Raw genomic sequence first — 22,396 nt, forward strand, 5'->3', positions numbered from 1 at the left:
TGGTTCTGTTTCAGTTAAGTCCTGATAATTTACAAAATATATATTTTATTAACAAAGTGTAATATTACATTAACAAAGTAAAAATAAAGAACATTCAATCACATCTTGGTATTTTTATCTATTTGATAGACTTTAATATACTTTCCGCAGTTGAGATTTATACGATTAGTATCTTAAAGACGAAGATTCATCGCTTCACATTAGCTTTAATATTATAACGCATACTCCTTTCTACGTATAATTTTACCACAGAGAATTTCCTAGTACGAGTTCCACAATTCTCCATTCTCGCGCTGTCCAATCATAGAATTTCGCCTCGATTGCCCCGCGAATTTCATTTATCATTGCGACATTTTCCTCGATCTTATTAGCCCGAACGATCTCGGTGTGACTTGATTTAGCGTTAATCAAATTGATTTCGAATCTTGTCACGCGTCACGAAACAATATAATTGCCGCCGTTCAATATAATATGTTATTCTGCGCTTTTAAATAAAAGAATATTTATATATACACAGTACACATCACCCATATAAATTATTAAAATATTATTATATGAATGTCCCACGATTCGTTGAATACATTCATAATAAACGAATTGGTTGAATGAATTCATAAAACTTAAATAACGGAAATGGATATAACAAACTAAAGTTAAAATTATATAACTATATCATCACAATTTGAGATCTGTATATATGTATAAAAAAACGAGACACTATATTTATATGTGTATGTATATATATATATATATATATATATATATATATATATATATATATATACAATTGGTTTATATTTATAGTAATATTGTATAATAAATAATATTTAGGTCATTGGTTTTTCCAATTCAAATAATGATTTGCATGAGCGCAGTTTATTGGTTTCCACGTTACCAATTTATCGAGCCAATTTTGAATTAAAATAAGATATAGCACACACACTTATATATCCTGGTGAAGAATTTACTCTTTTTTGTAAAAACCTTCAAGGAACATAGAATATTTAAATAAAAAATAGAAGCAGCACATAAATAATGTTTTACTAAACATACAAAAAAGTTTATTTTTGTTAAAACATCGGTGAAATCGATCGGCGCATACAAAATTGGGAAAACATGCAAGCAATGACGAAAGGAAGAAAGAAAAGTAAAGAGAAGGACGATAAGAGAAGGAGAATAAGTGGGAAACAGAGAGAAAAGAAAGAGAGAGAGAGAGAGAGAGAGGGGGGAGGGAGGAAGGAGAGAGAGGAAGAGCAGGAAGAAATCCCGCAGGATACGACCCAGCAAATGAGCCGGAGAATGCAAATCAATCCCACGACGCAGGGCTTGAAATTGTGCACCTACGCTCGAATGCGGCAATCCCTTTTCCAGAGCTTTGCCGCATGTGCCAGGATGAGGTAGGAAGGGAGGGAGGGTGGCGGTGCGCTAGTAGTGAGCCGCCGCCGACACCGACATACAGCCCACGGAATGCTCCCCTAGGGTACGTCACTGCAACGGTGCAATGGCGCAATGAGACCGAGCGTGCATTATCGCATCCGACGTGTCCGACGCGACCAGAGAGAACCGCCTACTACGCGATCCTCTCTTTGGGGAATAATGTTCTCCGACGCTACTCGTACACGACTTTGCTCGCTCGCGAATCTTCATTGTGAACAACGTGGCTCTCGATTGCATCTTATCTCTGTGAAACGACTCAATATGTGCCGATAAAAGCAGATGGTACATACTTCAATATACATTGTAGCTCCTTGTATGATTTTTTTATATTGCTCGCTACGCGTTAAAACGATGCAAAGATAAAACAGCAGTTTGTTCCGAACGAATTGTATTGTGTAACCAGAAGACGAGATTATAAGATGAGAGCAATTCGCAAAGCCCATCTTATTTCTGTGAAACTTACTTTAAATCCTATAGTTTGGAACAAGTCTTTGCATTTAGTTTGTTTTGTATTATTTATTTTTGCATTCTTCGTGAGATTTCGTAAATCTGGCTGTGAGTGTTGGATTGTTCTAACAATAAATATGCTTTATCTTGAAATAGATGCTTTACAATGATTTGGTATTATTATATATAATATAAATTAAATAAGTGTGAAACGCACACACACAAAACACACGTTTGGAAAAAGTACAAGAAGGGAGATAAATTAATTATATGTTTTTTTCACACCTCTTCTCCGACTTATACTTGTACAGTTATTTTATTATTAGATTAACAGCCCTTTTGCTTGACGTGATTGTGTATGCGTATATATAACTGCGCTAAATTTTGGATTTAATTATATATTAAATATAATATATAAGCTCTTTGTAAGATTTAAAAATAAATTAGAAAATTGGCGAGTAAGAGCAAACGCTGTTTTTAGTGCGCAAAAATTTTATTCTAACAATTATTGTTTTTTATTTTAAGTTTATAGATCTTATAATATCATTATTGTATACATTCCTTTTTCGGGATAAACTTTTAATAAAATATAAGCTGTTTTAATACATTTGATTTATGCTAATCCTAAATTATGAGTTCGAATATCGGCCAATTACATCAAAATGCAAAAGAATAAATTTTTTGATATTTTGGGGATCAATATTCATTAACTTTATATTCGTTTAATAAGATTTTACTTTGATCGGTAACGGATGGTGATAAATTTTCGTTTGATGAATATGAACCGATTGCGAAAGAGAACGCATACGGTTACTTTTGCAAACGCGTCACTCGTAAGAACATGGCGATGACGGGGTCGAAGACGAGATTCCCTTTGTCCTAACCGGCGAGCTAACCGCTCAAAAGGTTTATCGGAGCATGACTGAGAAACTCTATTGAAATGCAATTTAACGAGATGGAACGGTGGGGAAGACTATCCAGAATGGCGATTATAGTGAAAACGACAAATGCGCGGTCGTGGACTAAGGTACCTCTTCCGACCGGATCAATCGTTCCGAACATAATATCAAAGGTAGAATTTAATTGCGAATGAACATGGATATAAAGATGAATTCGTTATTCGAGTTTGCAACTAATTTATTATTTGCAGTAAAAAAGGATTACGGTAATGCTTTCATTATCATATCTCTTGTAGTTATCGATAACGATGTCATTTTGCTTATTAACTTAATAATCTTAACGTATTTATTTAAATGTATTGTAATATAATTAGTACATAATTAAAGATCGGTGTATTTTGCGAAGAATTTTATCGAGCACTATGGATGCGTAAACATAAAAAATGTATGACAATTACGAAATGTACATACATAATAACAAAGAAGACGTATTACTGATCATATGTAGTTAACGAAAATTATTATGCAGGAAAATTGATTTTTGATTTACTGTTCTGATGGCAATAAGGATAATTCTCGATTAAAAAAATGACAAATTACTGCGATAGTATATTTCGATCACGTATAGTGGTGAATTATTGCACTAGTACTTGCTCTACATTCGAGTCTCGTCACGCGAGAATAATCCCCTCAATCTCTTCTTCCTGTTGAATGTAATCATATTAAAATAATATATGACTGCCGAATTTTGTTTTTCAAATGTTATGTTTATGATAGATGCCCTTAGGACTACTCGCCTGTCTCGAACGAACGTTTCTTTGCTGCGAACGATTTTTAAAATGGCATTCTTTCTTTTATCAGTAAAATTTGGTGATTTATAATCATTTTAATTACTTGTTGACAAAAAATAATTTATACTTTATAAGATACTGTATATATGAAAAAACTACGTTATTATAAAGATTTTACGAATTTTGTAATTTTTAATTCTAGAAAGTACACAATCAAATAAATCTTAGAATAGTACTCCCTTGTCAATTTGAATATTATTTGGTACAAGTCGCAACCATGAGATGAATGTTTGATCGTGTGAAATTAGTGCACTCGGAAATATTAATGCGTATTCACCACATATGTAAATGCACGTCCATGTGCAAATTGCTTCCCGGAAAGCTATTAAAACTTCATAAAGAGATATCGAGTAGGCCACATTCGCTCCAAACTAAACAATCTGTTAATTGTACAACAATAAGCAGCACGTTAAAGTTTGAGGTTCAGAAAATACATTTGTGCTACTCTTAAAAGCGAGAGAGAACCGATTCAATTAATAGCGCGATTCGACGATAGAAATAATCGAACGAGGAGCAATTAAGGATACGATCTGAAGCCGGTGCACGAATGGGGCGCGCGTTCATTTCACTTTTATTCCCGACTCTTCAGTACTTGTTCGTTTCCACGACTCGTCTCTATTGTACCGAATGAACCGCAGAACCGATTAGTCTCTCTGGATACGTAAATTGCGTCCGCAGTAAAAGCGGCTTGTGAATAGCTGGATGGGGTATCTTTAGCAAAGGTAGGCATATTGGTCGACCATACAAAGATCCATACAATTAGCTCCCAGAATCTCACTGTTAATCTGAGTTGAAGGTTTCAGATGATGAAATAATGCATCGATACATATATTGCAACTTTCCGTGTGTGTGTTTGTAAAGCATTTGTTTTATAATAATAATCATGTAAAGTCCTCAGTTTTTATTTGAGAACGGTTGCAATAAGATTTAATTTCTTAACAACTTTTTTACAGCATCTTTTTGTTACATCGAACTCTCGAACTCGATTATTTATTTTCTTCCGCGCATCTGACACTTTAATTTTTAGAAACTAAAAAACATTGTGTGCTTAAAATCTATTTCTAAATATCATTTTTAATGACGTTAATGCTATTTTCTGTAAATATTAAAAAAATAATAGTTGGTTGTAATATAAATATATGTATATCTTTTATATTTATGTACATATATATTCTACCTTATATGAAAAAACATAATGCCATCAATTATTAGAATATGTTACAGAATAGTATTTTATAAAATATTACAACAATGAGGGATATATAGAGTTGTGAGCTCAGGCTTACATGCTTAGTATCTATTAATTATTCAATCGGTTGTGACATTTAATAACGTGGCTCGTTTAATCTCTTGTTTCAGATACGATCCGGGGACAGACAATCTCTATGCTGTTACATGGTATAAGGACCACGAGGTATTCTACAAATATATACTACAAACGAAAGAAGGCCACACCTATCTCGTCAATGGTGTTAAAGTTGACGTGAGTAAAATATCCTCTTGTGTATCATTGTATTTCAGCGCGCTATTGTGTTTTCCGATATTGAATCTTTAACATTTCATCGAACAATGTCCATCTTTTGATTAAAAGCTTCACTTTAAAGGAATCGGTAAACTTTATATCTTTGTTGTAAACATGTTTTTCGAATTCAAAAATAGACAAATTGGCGAATGACATTTGTGAATGGGAGCAAATAAGTATGTCACAGATAAAAGATGTATGTAATCCGAATGTGAAATATTTTAACAGGAACGGATTAGTTTAAACCTAGATTTACGTTTGCATTTGTTTCGATAAATCATTCAATGAAATTCGAACCCGATCGGAAATGCAGACAAATAAATCGAATTGAAGACCGCCGCATCGCAGCGATGCGTCATGGACGATGAATTTTGAGACAAATCTCAAAATCTATCGCGAGTACCCGATAAATTTTTCGAAGGCGACCTCCTGCAGATACGTCTTAAACGTCGATATATCCGAGATGCCGGGTAACAGGTTGGAGAGCCTCCGGGTCAAACAAAGTGGAGCTTTCGACCTGATCTACGATACCAATTTCAGGGAAAAATCTTCGATTCGCTCAAGCATACGTAGCGAGCAGAAGGAAAGAGAAAGAGGGGGACGAAAGATTTGCTCTAACGTCACAGGTTATAGAAATCGGAGCGGCGGGAAAACTATCGGTCCTCTCGCAAACGAAACCGCGAACGATGAGCAAACTTTGTTTTGAAAATATTTGTCCCGTCGCTCGATAAACGGAAATGATTTTTTCGACAAGGAGCTTAATACGCAAGCTTTACAGGCATCTTTACCTGTAATAAAAATCTGTGTTTGAGAAAAAAATATTGCTTGCCATTTAATCCTCAAAAAGCATAGATTAATTCGGTTTCGCGATTAACCACTTGACAGTGCAATTGTATGATAATGCTAAAATTTTCTTTATTAATTCCAATATCAAGGATAAAATAAACTTTATGCCCTTATAAAACATTATTAATTTCGTACTCTTATAACTTATCAATTTCACATTTTCTTTTTTATTATACAATAATAAAATGCACGCGAAGATATATAATAAATCTAATGTTTCCCCCCCTTCCCTCTCATAATCCCTTTACTGTAATGTAATGAGATCTTTCTATACACAAGTAAAAGGTCTATATATATAATTTTTTCGAAATAATAAGTATGAAATGGGGATAAAACTGTTAATTTTAATATTATTAAAATAGATCGCGGGCGTGCACGTAACAAATTTGGACTCACCAAGCATCCAATCACGTATCACGTTATCAATGTGCTTCGTCCCATTTTATATCCATCTAGCAAAAAATAGACTAGGGTACACTATCAGGCTGTGTGGTTCGTATAACGCGAGGGAATGTGCATCGTATATCATAGACCACCATTGTGCTCAACAACGTACATGGGAGCACTCAAGTTTTACGGCTTTCCGCAAAGATTTAGCGGCGCCAATCTACTCTTTATATTACGAAGTAGATGAGGCTGAATTCAGAGATCTTCGCGAAAAGAGATTGCATGAGAGTGATGCATCCGCTTCCGTGTCGTGATGCAACAGTTATAGGTCGCGATACGCTCATTGAAAAAAAAGCGTCGACCGTTTTTAATGGACATGCGATATCGGTGATGTGATTACGTGTCCGTGAAATAGGAAAATCGAATTGCTAACAAATTCATAGCTCGATTTTTTGGCTAATCACATTTCACGCAGGAACCACCCTCGTCGCTCAATCTTAATTCGCTCAACTTTCATCGATATCAATCCATAAAAACTGTGCATTTGACAAATTATTTTATAATACGGACTTAATCCAATCTATACGAGTCTGAATTTGCGTAACAAAATTTCTTAATTCATAAGTGGAGATAATAAAAGGAAATGGAATACTTTGTAAATATAATCAATGGAATGTATTCTTCAAGTATTAAGTCAATTTTATTCAATGTAGAAGAACATATATCATACATACGTCATTTTTAATTTAATGATTGATTTATCTCCATTTTTTGTACAAACAGCTATTTCTAATCATAAAAATTCCATTCATACGTAATCCTTTATCTTACGATATTGCAATTTTCCTTTCCATCAAGTTTGCTCGCGCGTGTTTAGTGTCAACATTTTATATACGCGAAGCAAGATAAGAAATAAGACGGATAACTATATAAACTTTCTCTCTCCTTCTCTCTTTCCTTATCTTATGTTTTAATATCTATAGACGAGATCCTTTTGTGCCACGGGACAAGCTGTAAAGCGCAATTACCTTTACGACTACATACTCGCTTTGACATAGGACCGCTTTGCGGTAGATAAGTACATCAAGTATATCTTAATAAGTTCCAAGTATATTACATAGAGTATCTAAATTGTTAAATTACAATATTCTGTTTTTTTCATTTCTTTAAATTTTATAATATGCAAGAAATTATCGAATAAATCGTTTGAGTGATCGATAGTTTACGCTTTTTCTAAGTATTCTATTTTGGAGAAATTCATTATTAATTTTGAGAAAAATTATTTTCTCTCCATATATATTTTCTGAAAGCAACAAATATTATTTTAACAAAACTCCTTAAATTTATTCGGTTTATATTTCTAATTTTATTATCATACGTAACAGATTATTTCAATTATACTGATATTAAATCTGACACTTTGTTCTAAAAGGAAAGAAACTTTTAGTGAATAATTATCGATAGCATCTGATAATTGAAAAATTATTTGACGACATTGAGGAAAAATCCATACACTGTGTCTACTCATAGTGTAGATACGTGACGTATCGAATCGCCCAAGGTAACTGAGTTTACGGGGAATTGCTCGTTCGATCGTAAAGGAATCGTATCGTCACTTCTCGAGAAGAGAGACTAAAGTGAAATTGTACCGGGCACGACACGGGAGAAAGAGTGTAGACACATCGTGAAAAGAGAAGCGTCGAATCAGGTGAAGTACGTGTGTCGCGTGAGAAATTCGTGTAAAATATTTCAATTTATTCTTATTGTTGGCAGAAGATTGTGTCCGCGACGCGTGCCCGAAAACACTGCACATATGTGTATGTATATAATAAGGTCGCGTAAGAATAAAGTGCTACATTCAAAGTACAACAATATAAATAAAACTAGACTACCCATCACGACCGCAGACAGACTTAGGTAGTCGTGGTTGTTACACGCGATCGCGATAATAATATGCTTTGTGATAAAAGGAACCATCGGAAATGTGCAAATAAGCAACGCGAAGACAAACGAGAATGTGGCACTATTCTATGGAAATAAGTTATCTTCTTCTTTCCATGATAACTACAGACGAATAAGTATATGACACACACAAAGAAAGATACGAGGATAATACTTTGTTGATCGTTGCAAATGTTACGTAGTATATTGCAGGCGTAGAAATATAATTCAAGATCTTAATTGTCACAATATCTATTTAAGAGCTGTTTTATATTTGTAGATTGTTTGAATTATTTTATTACATGCCTCGGGGAGGCCTGATTAATTTTCAACAGAAATTAACAAATTTTTAATTGAAGATTAGTTGAAAAAATAATATGTGTATATACATTTAAAATTTTCGACAAACCAGATGGTTATTCATAAGATTTTAGCCAAGAAAAATTGTCTTATATATATAAAATATGTTATGAACTAGGAGGATGAAAAGACGTCCGGTTCTGAGACATTTCGTGCAGCGTGCAAGATGTGAAGATTCGTGCGGTAATTTTCGGGTACCCGATTCGATCCTTTCGCTGGCGGAAATGACCGCGGACCACGACAGCTTCGTCGGAGAAATCGGCCGTACGCGTGAGATATGAAGTAAACTACCGTGTCTCTAAAGTATAGGAGGATCGGCGGTCTCCGTTCCGCTGCGAACGATCGTCTCGATTCCCGAGACGGTGCGTCCGCTTCCGATTCACGTTTTCGATGGCACGAAAGTTCCGCTCTTCTTGGCGCTCGTTAATATCGTCCGACGTGTAACGAGCATTACGTGAGCCGAATCGGCTCATCCCTTTCGTCCGCCTTGCTACCGATCTTTCGAATCTCCTGTATTGGAGAGCGGACTATTAATCTGGCTCGGTCCAATGGCTCCTCGATATCGATGAAGAAAATTCTCCGTGGACAAAAGCGATCATGTCCGCCGGCCGTTGTTGCCGCGCCTGATTCTTGATGTGTATTAAAGTGCAAGGAATCACGAAAATTTAAGAAGATATAACATCGTTGATCTAAGAGGGATAAACAAAGAGAGAGTTGTACAATATATTTAGTTTTTATCTTTTATTGTAAGTAGCTTTTTACAATTTCTGTTCATAATTTTTCTAAATCTGTTTATACACAATTTTCTTTAGATGAAACATATATAAAATAAATAATTTTCAATTATTATTAAATTACGAAATATATTTAACAAAATTAAACAATACAATTAATTCATCTTTAGTTCATATAATATATTAGGATTTATTTTGGTTTGAAATTAATTTCTGGTTTAACGAACGTTTAATGTACGAATACGTCGATTAGATGATAAATTGTCCGCATTATTCTATAAAGTAAAATAGGATAAATCTCAATATAAATCTCATTAAACAGCATTCTAGTATAAATTCTTTCTTTTTTTCGTACTTACGTCAAATATCTTCATGAATTTCAATAAGAAACATTGCTTATAAAATTTTCGTTCAATCATTTTGCTAATTGGACATCTCGAATAATCAGAATGTTGAAATTTTAATAAGATTGAGATTTTGTGATTTATAAACAAGAATATCCATCATTTTTCATTCTCTGTTCGTTTTTCAAAGTTTAAGAAATGTTTAAATAAAGTTTTAAGAGATCTAGAGAGTAAAAGAAAAACGAGATCATTTAAATGAATCATTGAATATTAATTGTTCTTTAATCGAGGGTAAATCAAAATTATTATTATCGCGTAAAAAATATAATTTAATGTACAATTTTATATTAATATCGTAATTTTATATTAATATTCGTACATTAATATTAATATTTATATTAATATTCGTAATTTTATATTAATATTAAATCATTTAAACTTGGACGCCGTTTTTCATATTACCGTAAATCCAATGCTTTCTTTTTTCATTATTTTTTTGATTAGTTGCCAGATTAATTTGAAGAAAAGGTCGTTCAACTGGAAATTGAGCTGTGAGATATTTTTTCTGTAATTATTTCATTACATATCTTATTCTAATATTTCAGTAATGAATAATGGGAATAATAAAGTAGTATTAACGAATCTCGCAGCTTAGGCTAGTTCCGGACAAATGTCTCTACGTTTTCGAAAACACGGAAGAGCAGCTAATATAAAAATGGTTTTCATCTCGTCCGTTCATGCGCACGTGTAATCATGTTTACCTTCATCGGGCATGGATGTAGCCAGCCTGAAAGGCGTTCGCTAATTCGCCGTAAAATCGTGAGAGATTCCGAGGTGCTTGGAAAAATGATGAAAAAGACGTGCTCTATAGGAACGCAGCGAAGCCGTGAGAGGAGGACACATGAGATAGAAAGTAAGCAAGAGAAAGAAAGAGAAAGAGAGAAAGAGAGAAGCACGCAGCTTTGAAATTACCTGCCAACTCGAGTCTGAAATTTCATCGAGAACGAATCAACAGCTGAATCTCGCGATGTGCTAGAAATGCGTACTTATCTTCTGAGAGAGAGAAAACCTTCCATCTTTCTTAATCCCTTTCTCTACGTTTTTCTCTCCTTCTCTTAATCTTTCTTTCTCTCTCTCTCGGTCGGCTCTTACGCGAAACTTCCGTAGCGAAGCCAACAAACAATCTCAGATGCTTTGAGCAAGTTATCACGCGCTCTTCTCTACGCTGTCATGCTTTTTTAACTCGCTCCGGTAAACCGCTAGTTTATGGACTCTTTTCGTGTTAACCAAGTTAGGTTTGGTAGTCGAACATTTCATCTTTCTTACAAAATTCCACTATTATCGAGATTTTTTACAATAAAAATTATATCTTGTAAATTGTGTGTTAATTATTCTAATAATTTAGATTAATTAATGTTGAGTTAACAACTGATTATTCTTTCTTCAATTATTTGCTCTTCTCTATAGAATATACACACGGAGATATAAGAATCACAAAATTCAATTCAGCTTTTTACATTATTGTTTTTTCATATTAGTAATAAAAAAAAAAGAATTTATAAGCTTGAATTAATCAGGATTAGCGTAAATGAGAAACGTCAGTCGTAATTTATTCGAGTCTACAGCTTTTTCGATAATAATATTCTCACAAAATGTATACTTTGACCTATTAGCTTATCGTTACAAAACAGACCGTTTGAGGAGTGAATTGCTGCCGGTGGGAAATATTGTCGACGGTAATACGATTCTCGCGGTCTCCGCTGCTCGCCGTCATTTCCTCTCTTGTTTTCGCGAAACTTTTCTCGGGGGACGTAAATTGATTTGTCGGCGTAAGAACTCTATGTCCGACAGCGCCTTTAGTACGAGATAAACGTCAACATTGCCGCGCAGGAACCACGTCGTTTATACTTCGTGACTTTCTCCACGTGATCGTGGCCGGTGCGCCTTCTTTCCTTGCGTTTCCGCTCTTTCCGGAGACGCGTTTGTATTTCTCCGCTGCTGGAAAAATCTCTCTCTCTCTCTCTCTCTCTCTCTCTCTTTTTCTCTTTGGACGTGTTACTACCGGTAATAAAATTTCCTTAGACATATGAGGGCGCACTGCCCTGACCTTTTCTCTCATGCTCGGTCATCCGATTTTTCGATTCTGCTTCGGTTGCCCTGAATTTTCTCGCGAAGTAGATGTGTTCCATTTATAGTCAAACCTTTTTTTCATCATTCTCGCTAAAAATACGTGGTGCGAACAAAACTAAACGTTACGACGAAAGATTCTATTATTGTCATTAAATGTTTAACTAAAAAAAAAAGAAATATATATAATTTGAAACTTGTACGCATTGAATCAGTAATTAAGAAAGTAAAAGATTATATTATAAAAATGATATTATAAAGAGTACCTACACTTATTTTAACGTTTATTAATTTCGACGAACATTTATTTCAAGATTAACGTAATAAAAAATAAAAAAGTGACTTATTTGTCAAATTATTCAAAAGATTAAATTAATACAATTAATATAATATATTGTATATATATAATATTAAAATGTGGAGTGTACTGTTAAATAGATCCACGAGAAATAATTCCTCATAAATTATTATTTATACGTTCCTATATGTTTTTTATTTCTATTTGCAGATTTATATAGCGTCTTCAATTCTATCACTATCTTTGAAGGTAGATCTTTACGAGAGAATTGGTTACTTCCTCACAATTGCGCAGAGTTTTATCGTATCTGCGAAAGGTATTTTCTGAAAAGTTTTCGGATACTTTTGATACCGTACGGATTTCTCCCGCATCTTGGTATACTATATAGCAATACGAAGCCTTTCGGTAACGGCGTTTATCTTTCTGACTGTTTCTTGATATATATTTTTTTCTCATTCGATACAAAATAATTCGATCACTTACGTTACTATTATATATTTTAATAATTTACCGGCATATCTCTACAATAATGAATTAGCGCACGTCTTTTTATTACTTTCGAATTTCATGAAAAAAATATTTAGATTAAAATTATTCTGTTTCAAGAAGCATATATCTTACGATATATAATATTGTTTTAGCTTATCGTTTAACTTTCTCTTTATTCTAATCGTTTCGGAGAGATTTATTTTCTTAAATATTTTTTTAATAACTTACTAGTTTTGAAAATAAAAAATGAAAAGATTATTAAAGAACATTAAAAGATTACTACATAACATGACATCTCTTCTATATAATTTATATATAAAAAATATATTACGAAAATTCTAAATATTTTCTTTAACGAATGTAATAATTGTAACGGAATTGAAATAAGAAGTTTAAAAAATTTAATATAGAAATTCGACTTTTATGTTCAATATATAAATAAATTAACATTTCTTGATAATATTTATTTTTTATCCAAAGTATTATTGTTCGGAAACTATGCAATTATTTTATAAATCCACTTGAGTGTGAAAAAAAACTGATTATTATCATAAATATACGAAAGCTTTTCGTTTTATTGTAAAATTGGGACTTGTCATAGTAAACATATCAGTATGCTTTCATAAACTTGAAGCTTCTTTTTTAGCAAAGAAGTCTTCCAATTTTCTGCTTTGCAACCACGCAAAGACTCGCTTTTCTGCCGCATAATTCTTAAACTCGTTGCATCGACCTACTATGGACTATTACGACGAAATACGCTATACACACACACACACGCATTATATATTAAGATTTTGATTTTATTCCGTTTTTCGAATATATGCGACTAAACGTTAAATGGTTTATCCGTTCATATTCACTTAAAAAAAAAAAAAACGTTTATTTGTAAGAAAACGTTTACCCGTTTAGGCCTGCTATTATATGTTTAAACGAAATATATAAACGTTTAATAAACGTGAAAATATTCGGAAAAACGTTTTTGTTTATACGTTTAACACATAAAACACGTATATTTGAAATATTTAATAAACATGTAAACGTGTTTTTGTTTAAACATATAACACTGAGCTTTAATAATTATATATATATATATATATATATATATATATATATATACATTATTATTATTATTATAAGTGGAATAAGCACGTATATTTACTCGCTCGTTTTTTTAAGTGCGCATATGTATATTTCTTTATATATGGTCCAAGTGTCAGTCAGATCAGCCAGTTTTACATATAGTTTTATATATAGTTGTATATAAAGTATCGAGTTCAGTGAAACGTATACTCCCTCCGTTTTTTGCCAACGATTGGCAGCAGTCGGGAGTAAAAATCGAATTCTCATATTTGCCTTCTAGATGGATGAACAAAATTAGTTTTTTAATTTGAAAGTTTCAATTTCTTTTGAACTCTAATTGAATTACAGTTGCGTAATTACGAAATATATAGAGATTGATTGTGCCAGTTTAAAAATTAAAAAATAAAATTTAAGAAATGTTTGTTTAAAAGAAAAGAGAATATTTTTCATATATGTGTGTGTGTGTGTGTGTGTTTCAATAAATCCATTTTATTTTGTAAGCTTTGATTATATATTTCCATTTATTTTTATTTGCGAAACTCTCCATTGCATTTGAAAGTTGGTGAGGAAAAAGAAAAAACTCGTTTGCGTGATATCATTTTTTTCTTGCATAGGAGATTGTCATAGGCATAAAATCTATTCAGTAATTATATAGTTGTCCGGTTAACGTATTACAAAAAGAATATTACAATTTTTTGAAAAATATTAAGTTTGTAAAATTAAACATTTTTAACTTTATATCAAATTTCTTAAAAGAATTTTTATTTTAAAAATATTGTAACGGACTCTCGAACTAATTAATCTTCTTTTCTCTAACATATAAGTTTAAGCAGGATAATAATAAATGTGCTTTATTACAATAAAAAGTGTAGGATGCAAAAGTCTTTTATAAAGTTGCAAATCTGCAGCAAAAAAAAATACTTCTTACGCTCAGTAATCATGCGCGATCTGCGATCGCCATTTGTAACTACATTGCTCTAAAAACGAAATGACTCGTAAAGTCGATGTCTTGTCGTCCCGTTTTACCGTAATGACACGAATTATTATACCTCGACTAAATTGTCAAATAGCTCGGAAGAATCACGGCTCCGTTTCGTTCATCTTTAGACACTTTCTCTAATAGACGTATCTCAAAATGTGTCTCTTTTCCTTTTGAGTTTAAATATAACTCATTTGTATAGTGCTTAAAGTTTTTATATTTTCTATTCTATAATAACTCGCAGCAGAAGATTTGACTGATGCAAAAATAAATTTTCACGTACTGTGAAATGTTAATAGACATCTTTCGTCATTTCACATACTTGAAATGTTCCATTAAATTTAATTTTAACGCAATTTATTCTCATTTGAGTTTTTATTTTCCAATTTTTATAATTCCATCTATGTAATATAGTCTATATCACATAGTCATATATGTATAGCCATATACACATATATGATTATATATATATATATATATATATATATATATATATATAAATAGTTTGCAAAAAATTTGGTTTTAAAACAGATACTTGCGCATCATTAAATAAATTTTTATTTATTATTAAATAAATGGTAAATATCTCTGGTTTCTTTATTCATTGAATATAATTCAAATATATCTATCGCTTTCTGTTCATTCAAAATTTAAATTTAATATAATTTAAAAATTTCTACATTGTTTTTAGTTTATTATTTAGTCTATATATAATAGTCACAGTCTGTTAAGAACTTGATTATAAAATATATATAGATATAATGTATGTATATACACGTACTATGTATGCAATCGTGACATATGAATAGGAATTAATTAATGAGTGTTATCTTGAATAGAATATCACAATGTGGCAATTTCTAAATATTAATTAAATTTTCTATGTTTTGTTTTATATTTATTTTTATTATTTTATTCGTACGATTTTAACACGAGTTTGTATTTTCTATTTCAGAAAGAACAGTCGAACGACCAGATGGTAGTATTGCAAAATGCGAGCCTTCATGCCAGCGGCAAATACAAGTGCGAAGTTAATGCAGAGGCGCCGAACTTTAGCTTAGTTAGCGCCGAGGCGAACATGGAGGTCATAGGTGAGTGGACCGGTGTCGTGTTTAATTAATAATGCTTTGAACACGGTCGCGTCGTCGTCTCCCTTTTGGTAACTCGACTAAAGACTACGACGTGGTCGAGTTCTGTAGCAGTGTGCCGAAAGGAAGAGAGAAAGAGAGAGATAATTGTCGCATCCTCGCGAAGAAACGAGAAACTGCGAGTCGAGACCTGTATCGTCCTTCGTAATATTCTACCATCCTTGAAGATGGAACGAGTCCCTTTACCTAACCATGAATTTGCTATCGCGTTTACACGTTCGTGTGGTTACTATGAACCGATTAGTTCGCGAAATTAACGGCAACTCCGTCGAAGTGTTCGCGATATCGGATTACAATGTTGTGCAAGTTCGCAAGTGCCACCGAGACGTGGTATTGCTTACAAGACAATCCAACAGTCAGAGAATGGCAATTACCGAGTGTCAAGTTTGTCTTATTGGAATTGTAATGGAATTAAATGAATCGTAAATATAAAAGATAATTATTAGTTATGACAGAGAAAACATCAATATCGGAGATAATCAGAAATAAAACAATTTAAAAGAGATTATAAATTTAAAACTTTAGTTTGATTTGATATTAAGGGTTGTAAACATGTATAAGTAAAAAAGATTGTAAATTACAATAGCAATTACATTTTCTCTGCCTGTAACATAAATTTCATACTTAATCTCTAGAAATTCAAAATTTTTAACATGTATTGCAAACATAAATGTGCTATTAAAAACATAGTATAATTATTCTTTCCTAGGAGAGTACGAACCTCCTTAGAATTCCGCAGAGTGCACACGAGGTCAAAGTGACTCTAAACAATTTTTTAGATGGATATAACAACAAGATTACAAATTTTTTTCATCGTACAATACACCTTCTTATAAAAGAAATGCTCAAAATTTATAACTAAATACTTGTACTTAAAAAGAAATTAAAAATATTTTTTAAACATTCGTAAAATTAAAATATGTTAAAATATTAAAAAAATTTTAATTTAAATTTTATTAAGCTGTAAAAATTTAGATTTTTGTTTAATTAATGATATAGGTATGCATAAGTAAAAAAAAACTAAATTAAATTGAAAAGTAGATAAAAACAAATAAAAAAAGTAATTCAAATTGACTCTAATCTTTTTTCAAACGATTGCACAAAAGAACTAGCAAGTCATACACGATGGATTCGGGCGGAAGTTCTAGTTTTGAAATATTACTCAAGTGAAAAAAATTTTGAAGTTACAATAATCCTCCGCTGTGCAATTGAAGGAATAAACGTATTTAAAAGGCACAATTTTAATGAACGAAATAATAGCGGAAAACATTGACAAATTTCTGCTCACCACATGTCATTAATTTCTCTTTTAATTTTAAAGCTGTATTTATCATGTATTTCCAATTTTTCATTACTCCTCTCATAATTGATATAAAACAGCTATATAATCGCTTCATTGATTAGATGGACAAACAGATAATCGTTTGCTCCACTGACCAGTTCAAGCGGGTAAACGAATAACGATTTGATTGATTAATCGTTCAGCTCTTTATTTGATTGCACCATCGAACGTACAATACATACGTGTCCATGTGGAGTTACAAATTCATCAATAATCTGTGCATGAAAACGTCATCTGCCTGTTTTGTTTGTCTGCTATTCTTTTGTTATTTGATCTCCATGCAACTCGATTTCTGGACGCACTTTCATCAGCACGATATACAGCGAACTATAGGTACTGCAAATATGGTACATTTATCCTCAAACAAAGCAAGTGTACGAAGTAGTAAATGGGAGACAAAACCCGATAACAACGCGCAATATCCGCTGACATAATTGCACTAATTCTCCCTTCAAAGATTAGCATCTCCGATTGATGATGACGCGACACATGATTCCCATACGATGTTTCGGACGTTGACCAATCAATCCGCGGCGAATACTCGATCCAAACGTGCGCGTAGATGCGTATGCTGTTCTTATCAGGATCAAAGGAAGCGTATCTAATTATCTTGAGCACACGCTAGAGGAGGTATCTGTTGCAATAGGATTATCATACGGTCAAAGTGGACGATACGATAGTACATAGTGGCTCCGAGCTAGATATTAATTCACCTCAACGTAGGCGGTTCGACAACGAAGATAGATACGATTATGAGAGACTTGTCCGCTATTGGCCAAACATAATCGCCTTATAATTATTTCGTTACAACGTGCTATCGTTCGCAAATGAATAAAATTCATCAACAGTGGCCAATGTATTGTGGTGAACGGATTTTGGAATTTTTGTAGAAAGAAGATAATATAGGGCATATAAAATACAATGAGTTAAGCGTATTTCTTCTTCAGTTAATTCCTCAAACAGCTTATTTATTTGCGCGAAAGTTACGTTATATTATAGCAAAAACATTAAAACAGAAATAATTTCGCAAATGTTGTTAATAATTCAATAATGGAAATTTATTTAAAAATGCACATAATTTGCCAAAGAGATACTACATTGAGAGAGAGAGAGGTATTAATAGAAATAATAATGGTTTATTTTGTTTTGATGAAAAATACGCAAAGCACGTCAAAAATAATACAAAATTACAAAAATAATGCCACGAAAAAGTATTGAAAAATTATTTGACGATTATTTTTTATTTCATATAAATATTGATATTATATAAATCAGCGAGCTTTAAATTTTCTGATATAGTTGTGTTATAAAAGTATGCATTTATAATATTGTTTCGTCTTTAAAGAGTAACGTAGAAACGATATTAAATTGTCGTCAGGGATGATTGGCAAAAGGATTAATCGCCAGAAATTCAATTTGTACATATTTTAATATCGCTGATGAATGGCATAAATTTACGAAATATTTCAACGCTAATGTTACGAAAGACCACATCGCATTTCTTATCTTATCCGCATCTCCTTCGGCCGAATCAAGGAAAGGGAATGGACGCGTGCTCTCACTCTCATATTTCCGCGAAAGGGAGGAAATTCAGCCGAGTGGTTTGCGCGAGGCGCGATCGGTGAACGGGCATTAAAGTTTAAGGGTGCATAAAGCCGTCGAAACGCGATAAATATTACGGCGTCGTAAGTCTTAAGCTGTAACTGGGCGCCGCTGACGCTACTTCGGGCCAAAGGAGACGAAAAAAGAGAAAGAGGCCTGAAATGCTCGCAGGAGAACGAGCGAGATGGTCGCTGGCATTGGAAAAGAAGGTTGGCGGGTAGGTTGCGAATGGGGGAATTTTAAGATCGTTGTAGGAGCTCGTCGAGGAGGCTGTCGTCGTGCCAAGTTTCGTCGGCCTATCGGCTTTTCGTCTCCCACTGCATCTTCGCGACAAAATTTTCTCTCTCGTGCTGGCCCGCGCAAAAATCGATAACCAGCGTTGTTCGCTTCGCGGCCTCTTGCTCGCAATGCGACGAATTTGAAGCGTGAAGCGTGTCATTTGCAAATATAAAAAAATTGGATGCGGCCATAAAAAAGTGAAATATTTTATTACCTATCGCACAATATATAGATATAATGCAAAGTTAAAATCAAATTTTAGTAACCAATCCAATTATTTTTTTTCACTATCGAATATCATATCATGTAACTATTTGTTTTTCTCGCGTAAAAACAGATGTCTAATTGTGTTTTCGTGGTTAATCGCGTTTCCATTTTTACCTAGTGGTCGGCTCTCGCATTTTTTTCCTTTTTTCTACCTCGTCTCTTCTCGCTAACATGCGAGTTTCGATCGCGTTCCCGTCGTCAGGCCAGTACATTTCAACAAGAGCAAGCGAGCGTGAGTTATTTGAATTTATTTCGTTGCCGTGCCACACATCGACTAGACGGTAACTTTATTGCCAAACGTTAAAAATGTTAAAAAATGCTACAAGTTAATTTTGTGTTGTCACAACGTTCTCCATATTAACAATTACTCATCTCTTATTGCATGAGATAAATTTCTTTTAGATAGCATTTTAATTATACATTTTTTACTTCTTTGATATTATTTATTGATTTCTTTAATGTTTGTGTTACAAATTTTTAAAAAATTCGAAAAGCTCTTTATTATGTATTTTCTTTAAAAGTAAATATTTTTTCTTATATTTTATACATACATATTAATCTTTCATTTTATCCGATTGAACATATACAGTAATATAATATAATATTCTTGTACTTTAATATTCTTATACAGAAATAATTTTCTTTAATAACGTCATTAATTTAATAGGTCAGTAATCAACTGAAGATAGAAAACGAGATTTGCTCACTGTAACAATATTTGCAATTACAAACTTCGGGCGGAAATGTCAATCAATGGAAAAGATTATTATAATAAAATTCAAAATAGTTTTGTTAAATATTTCGAACAAAGTCTCATGATGGTTTAGAAATTTATCGAGAAGATGCATTTTTATTACGATGATACCTTCGAGAATGATTTTGATAAAAACCGGTCGTTTCTTTATAATGTTATTAAAGATATACAATAATGTAAAAAATGAATAACTCTAAATATATTTTATATTATTGTAAACAATCATTTGTAAAAACATGTTTATAATCTATATGTCACTTATGAACATAATCGATATCTGCTCTGCTTAATTAATATCAATTATATCAAACTCTGATTAGAAAGATTAATTGAGCTGTCATTAATTCAGAGGTAAGAATTTAAATATTACAAAACTTATTCTTTTTTGTGATATTGCAGATAATATTTTTTCTTTACATATTTTTTAATATTTTTAGATATATGTAGAGAAAAAAAGACATACAAAAATATATGCCGTATTTTGAAACTAAAATATAATTATATATAAAAAGAGACAAAAACCTTTAAAACTAATTTTAATTAAAACTAGTCAAAAAGTTAGATGAACTTTAGTATCAAGTTGTTTAATGTTGAAACTAACGGAAAGATGAAAATTTCGATTTTTTATTCAGAAGAACATTTTTCTTCAGCAAAAAATATACGCGTCAAACAAATATGCGTACTGCTTCGGTCGTCGTCATAAATTTCACGAGTGTTTCCCAAGCGGGCGCACCTAATCCCTGATGCATTCTTATGGAGCTCACTTTCTCGGCTTCGGCTATTAATCGTGTCTACGCGACGACGTACCGTACGGCTGCTTCATTATGGGGAACATTAACGCGAGACGGCACGTATACGCCGAAAAATTTAAAATGCACGAGATCTAAAGCTCGGTTAATAAACGCGTTTAGTGGCAGTAAAACTTCTTGTTAATGGCGCGCCCGACTTTATACGCTTTACTGCACAAAGTTCCCAAAGGGCGAAGCTGCTTTTTATACCGCTGAAACAATGTGGGATTTAGTGTTAGACGTCTTGGGCAAATAAGACCAAGATAAACGGTCGTAGTTTAAGAACTTTATCTTTATTCACTTATTTTCCATATCAGAGACTGTATTTACTTGAATAGCACAAATTCTACTTCTTTAGAAATTATTTTAATTTATACTCACAGGGAATAAGATGATCGTACACTTTCTCTGCTTCTCTTTCTCTCTTTCCATCTGTAATAATATTTATAATTGTATAATAGATATATACATATTTATGATCTATCACAATTTAAAAAGAAAATGCTAACTTTTAAGTAACAGCTAATTGTAAGATACGCAACATTATCATATAATTTATCGTGTATACATCTAATAATTTTCTCAAATTGTTGCAGCGATATCTCAGGAAAGCCCAGCGATAACGGGAGAGGAAAAGGTGTACGCGAATGGCGACGTGCTCGCCCTGAATTGCACCAGTGGCAAGTCCAATCCTGCCGCGAAGCTCAAATGGTTCGTTAATGGCAAACAGGTGAGCAATCGTTTTAAATATTTCTTTCAAAGTACTTTCCGCAGCGTCGGAGAAGATGTAACAAAGTAGAAGCCTCGCCCGTAAACCGAATCTTATATTATATTATTTCGGCTAAAGTAACATAGAGATAAAAATAAAGTAGATATGTAACGCGCGCGCACATGACAAGAAGAAAATGGAATATGACGATCGATATCGTATTATTGTATCTTTGTCGGGTGAAAGCGTTTGCAACAGCGACTCACAGCCTCGCACGGCTGACCAAGCTTCGTACAAAATCCGTAGAACATATATGTATAGTGTTGAAGCTTGGAATAGCACTACGTGGCCAGGTGAAGCGGTCACGCATCGAGCTCGGATGGTGTTGCAACCGGTATTGGCGAAGACCGGGCAACCGGGAAGGGTGAAAAGCGGAAAGGGAAGAGCGAACGGCAGGCAAGCTGATTTCACAGTAAGCCGACTGAGAGAGTTTGGCCGTCGCCGTCGCCGTCGCCGTTGCCGTCGCCGTCGCGACAATGTGGCTCGATTTCATCACGCAAGCAACTGCGACGCTTGATGAGACAAAGGTCTAATTAACGATCGGCGAAACGGATCTCTCGTGCAATAACATTGACCACCATTGAACATCGATATCCAGCGCCTTCTAATACATCCCACGGGCGGCGATTTTACTCCCGTCTCTTGCTTCCGTTTAGTCAGTTTGAAACTTCTATTTATAGCCTCGGCAAGAGCATCGTGAATCGAA

The 22,396-nt window shown here is 33.2% G+C and overlaps 1 protein-coding gene across 5 annotated transcripts in view; it reads left to right on the plus strand.

Moving 5' to 3' along the window:
- Positions 1–22,396, plus strand: part of LOC140666320 (cell adhesion molecule 1-like) — a 90,173-nt gene that overhangs the window by 50,294 nt on the left and 17,483 nt on the right. For all 5 annotated transcript variants that reach the window (XM_072893370.1, XM_072893368.1, XM_072893367.1 and 2 more), the window contains 3 exons: positions 4,994–5,117; positions 15,697–15,832; positions 21,518–21,651. In XM_072893370.1, coding sequence (XP_072749471.1) covers positions 4,994–5,117; positions 15,697–15,832; positions 21,518–21,651 — 394 coding nt within the window. The remainder of the gene's footprint in view (positions 1–4,993; positions 5,118–15,696; positions 15,833–21,517; positions 21,652–22,396) is intronic.

The sequence above is a fragment of the Anoplolepis gracilipes genome, chromosome 5, assembly GCF_047496725.1.
Source record: "Anoplolepis gracilipes chromosome 5, ASM4749672v1, whole genome shotgun sequence".
Lineage (NCBI taxonomy): Eukaryota > Metazoa > Arthropoda > Insecta > Hymenoptera > Formicidae > Anoplolepis > Anoplolepis gracilipes.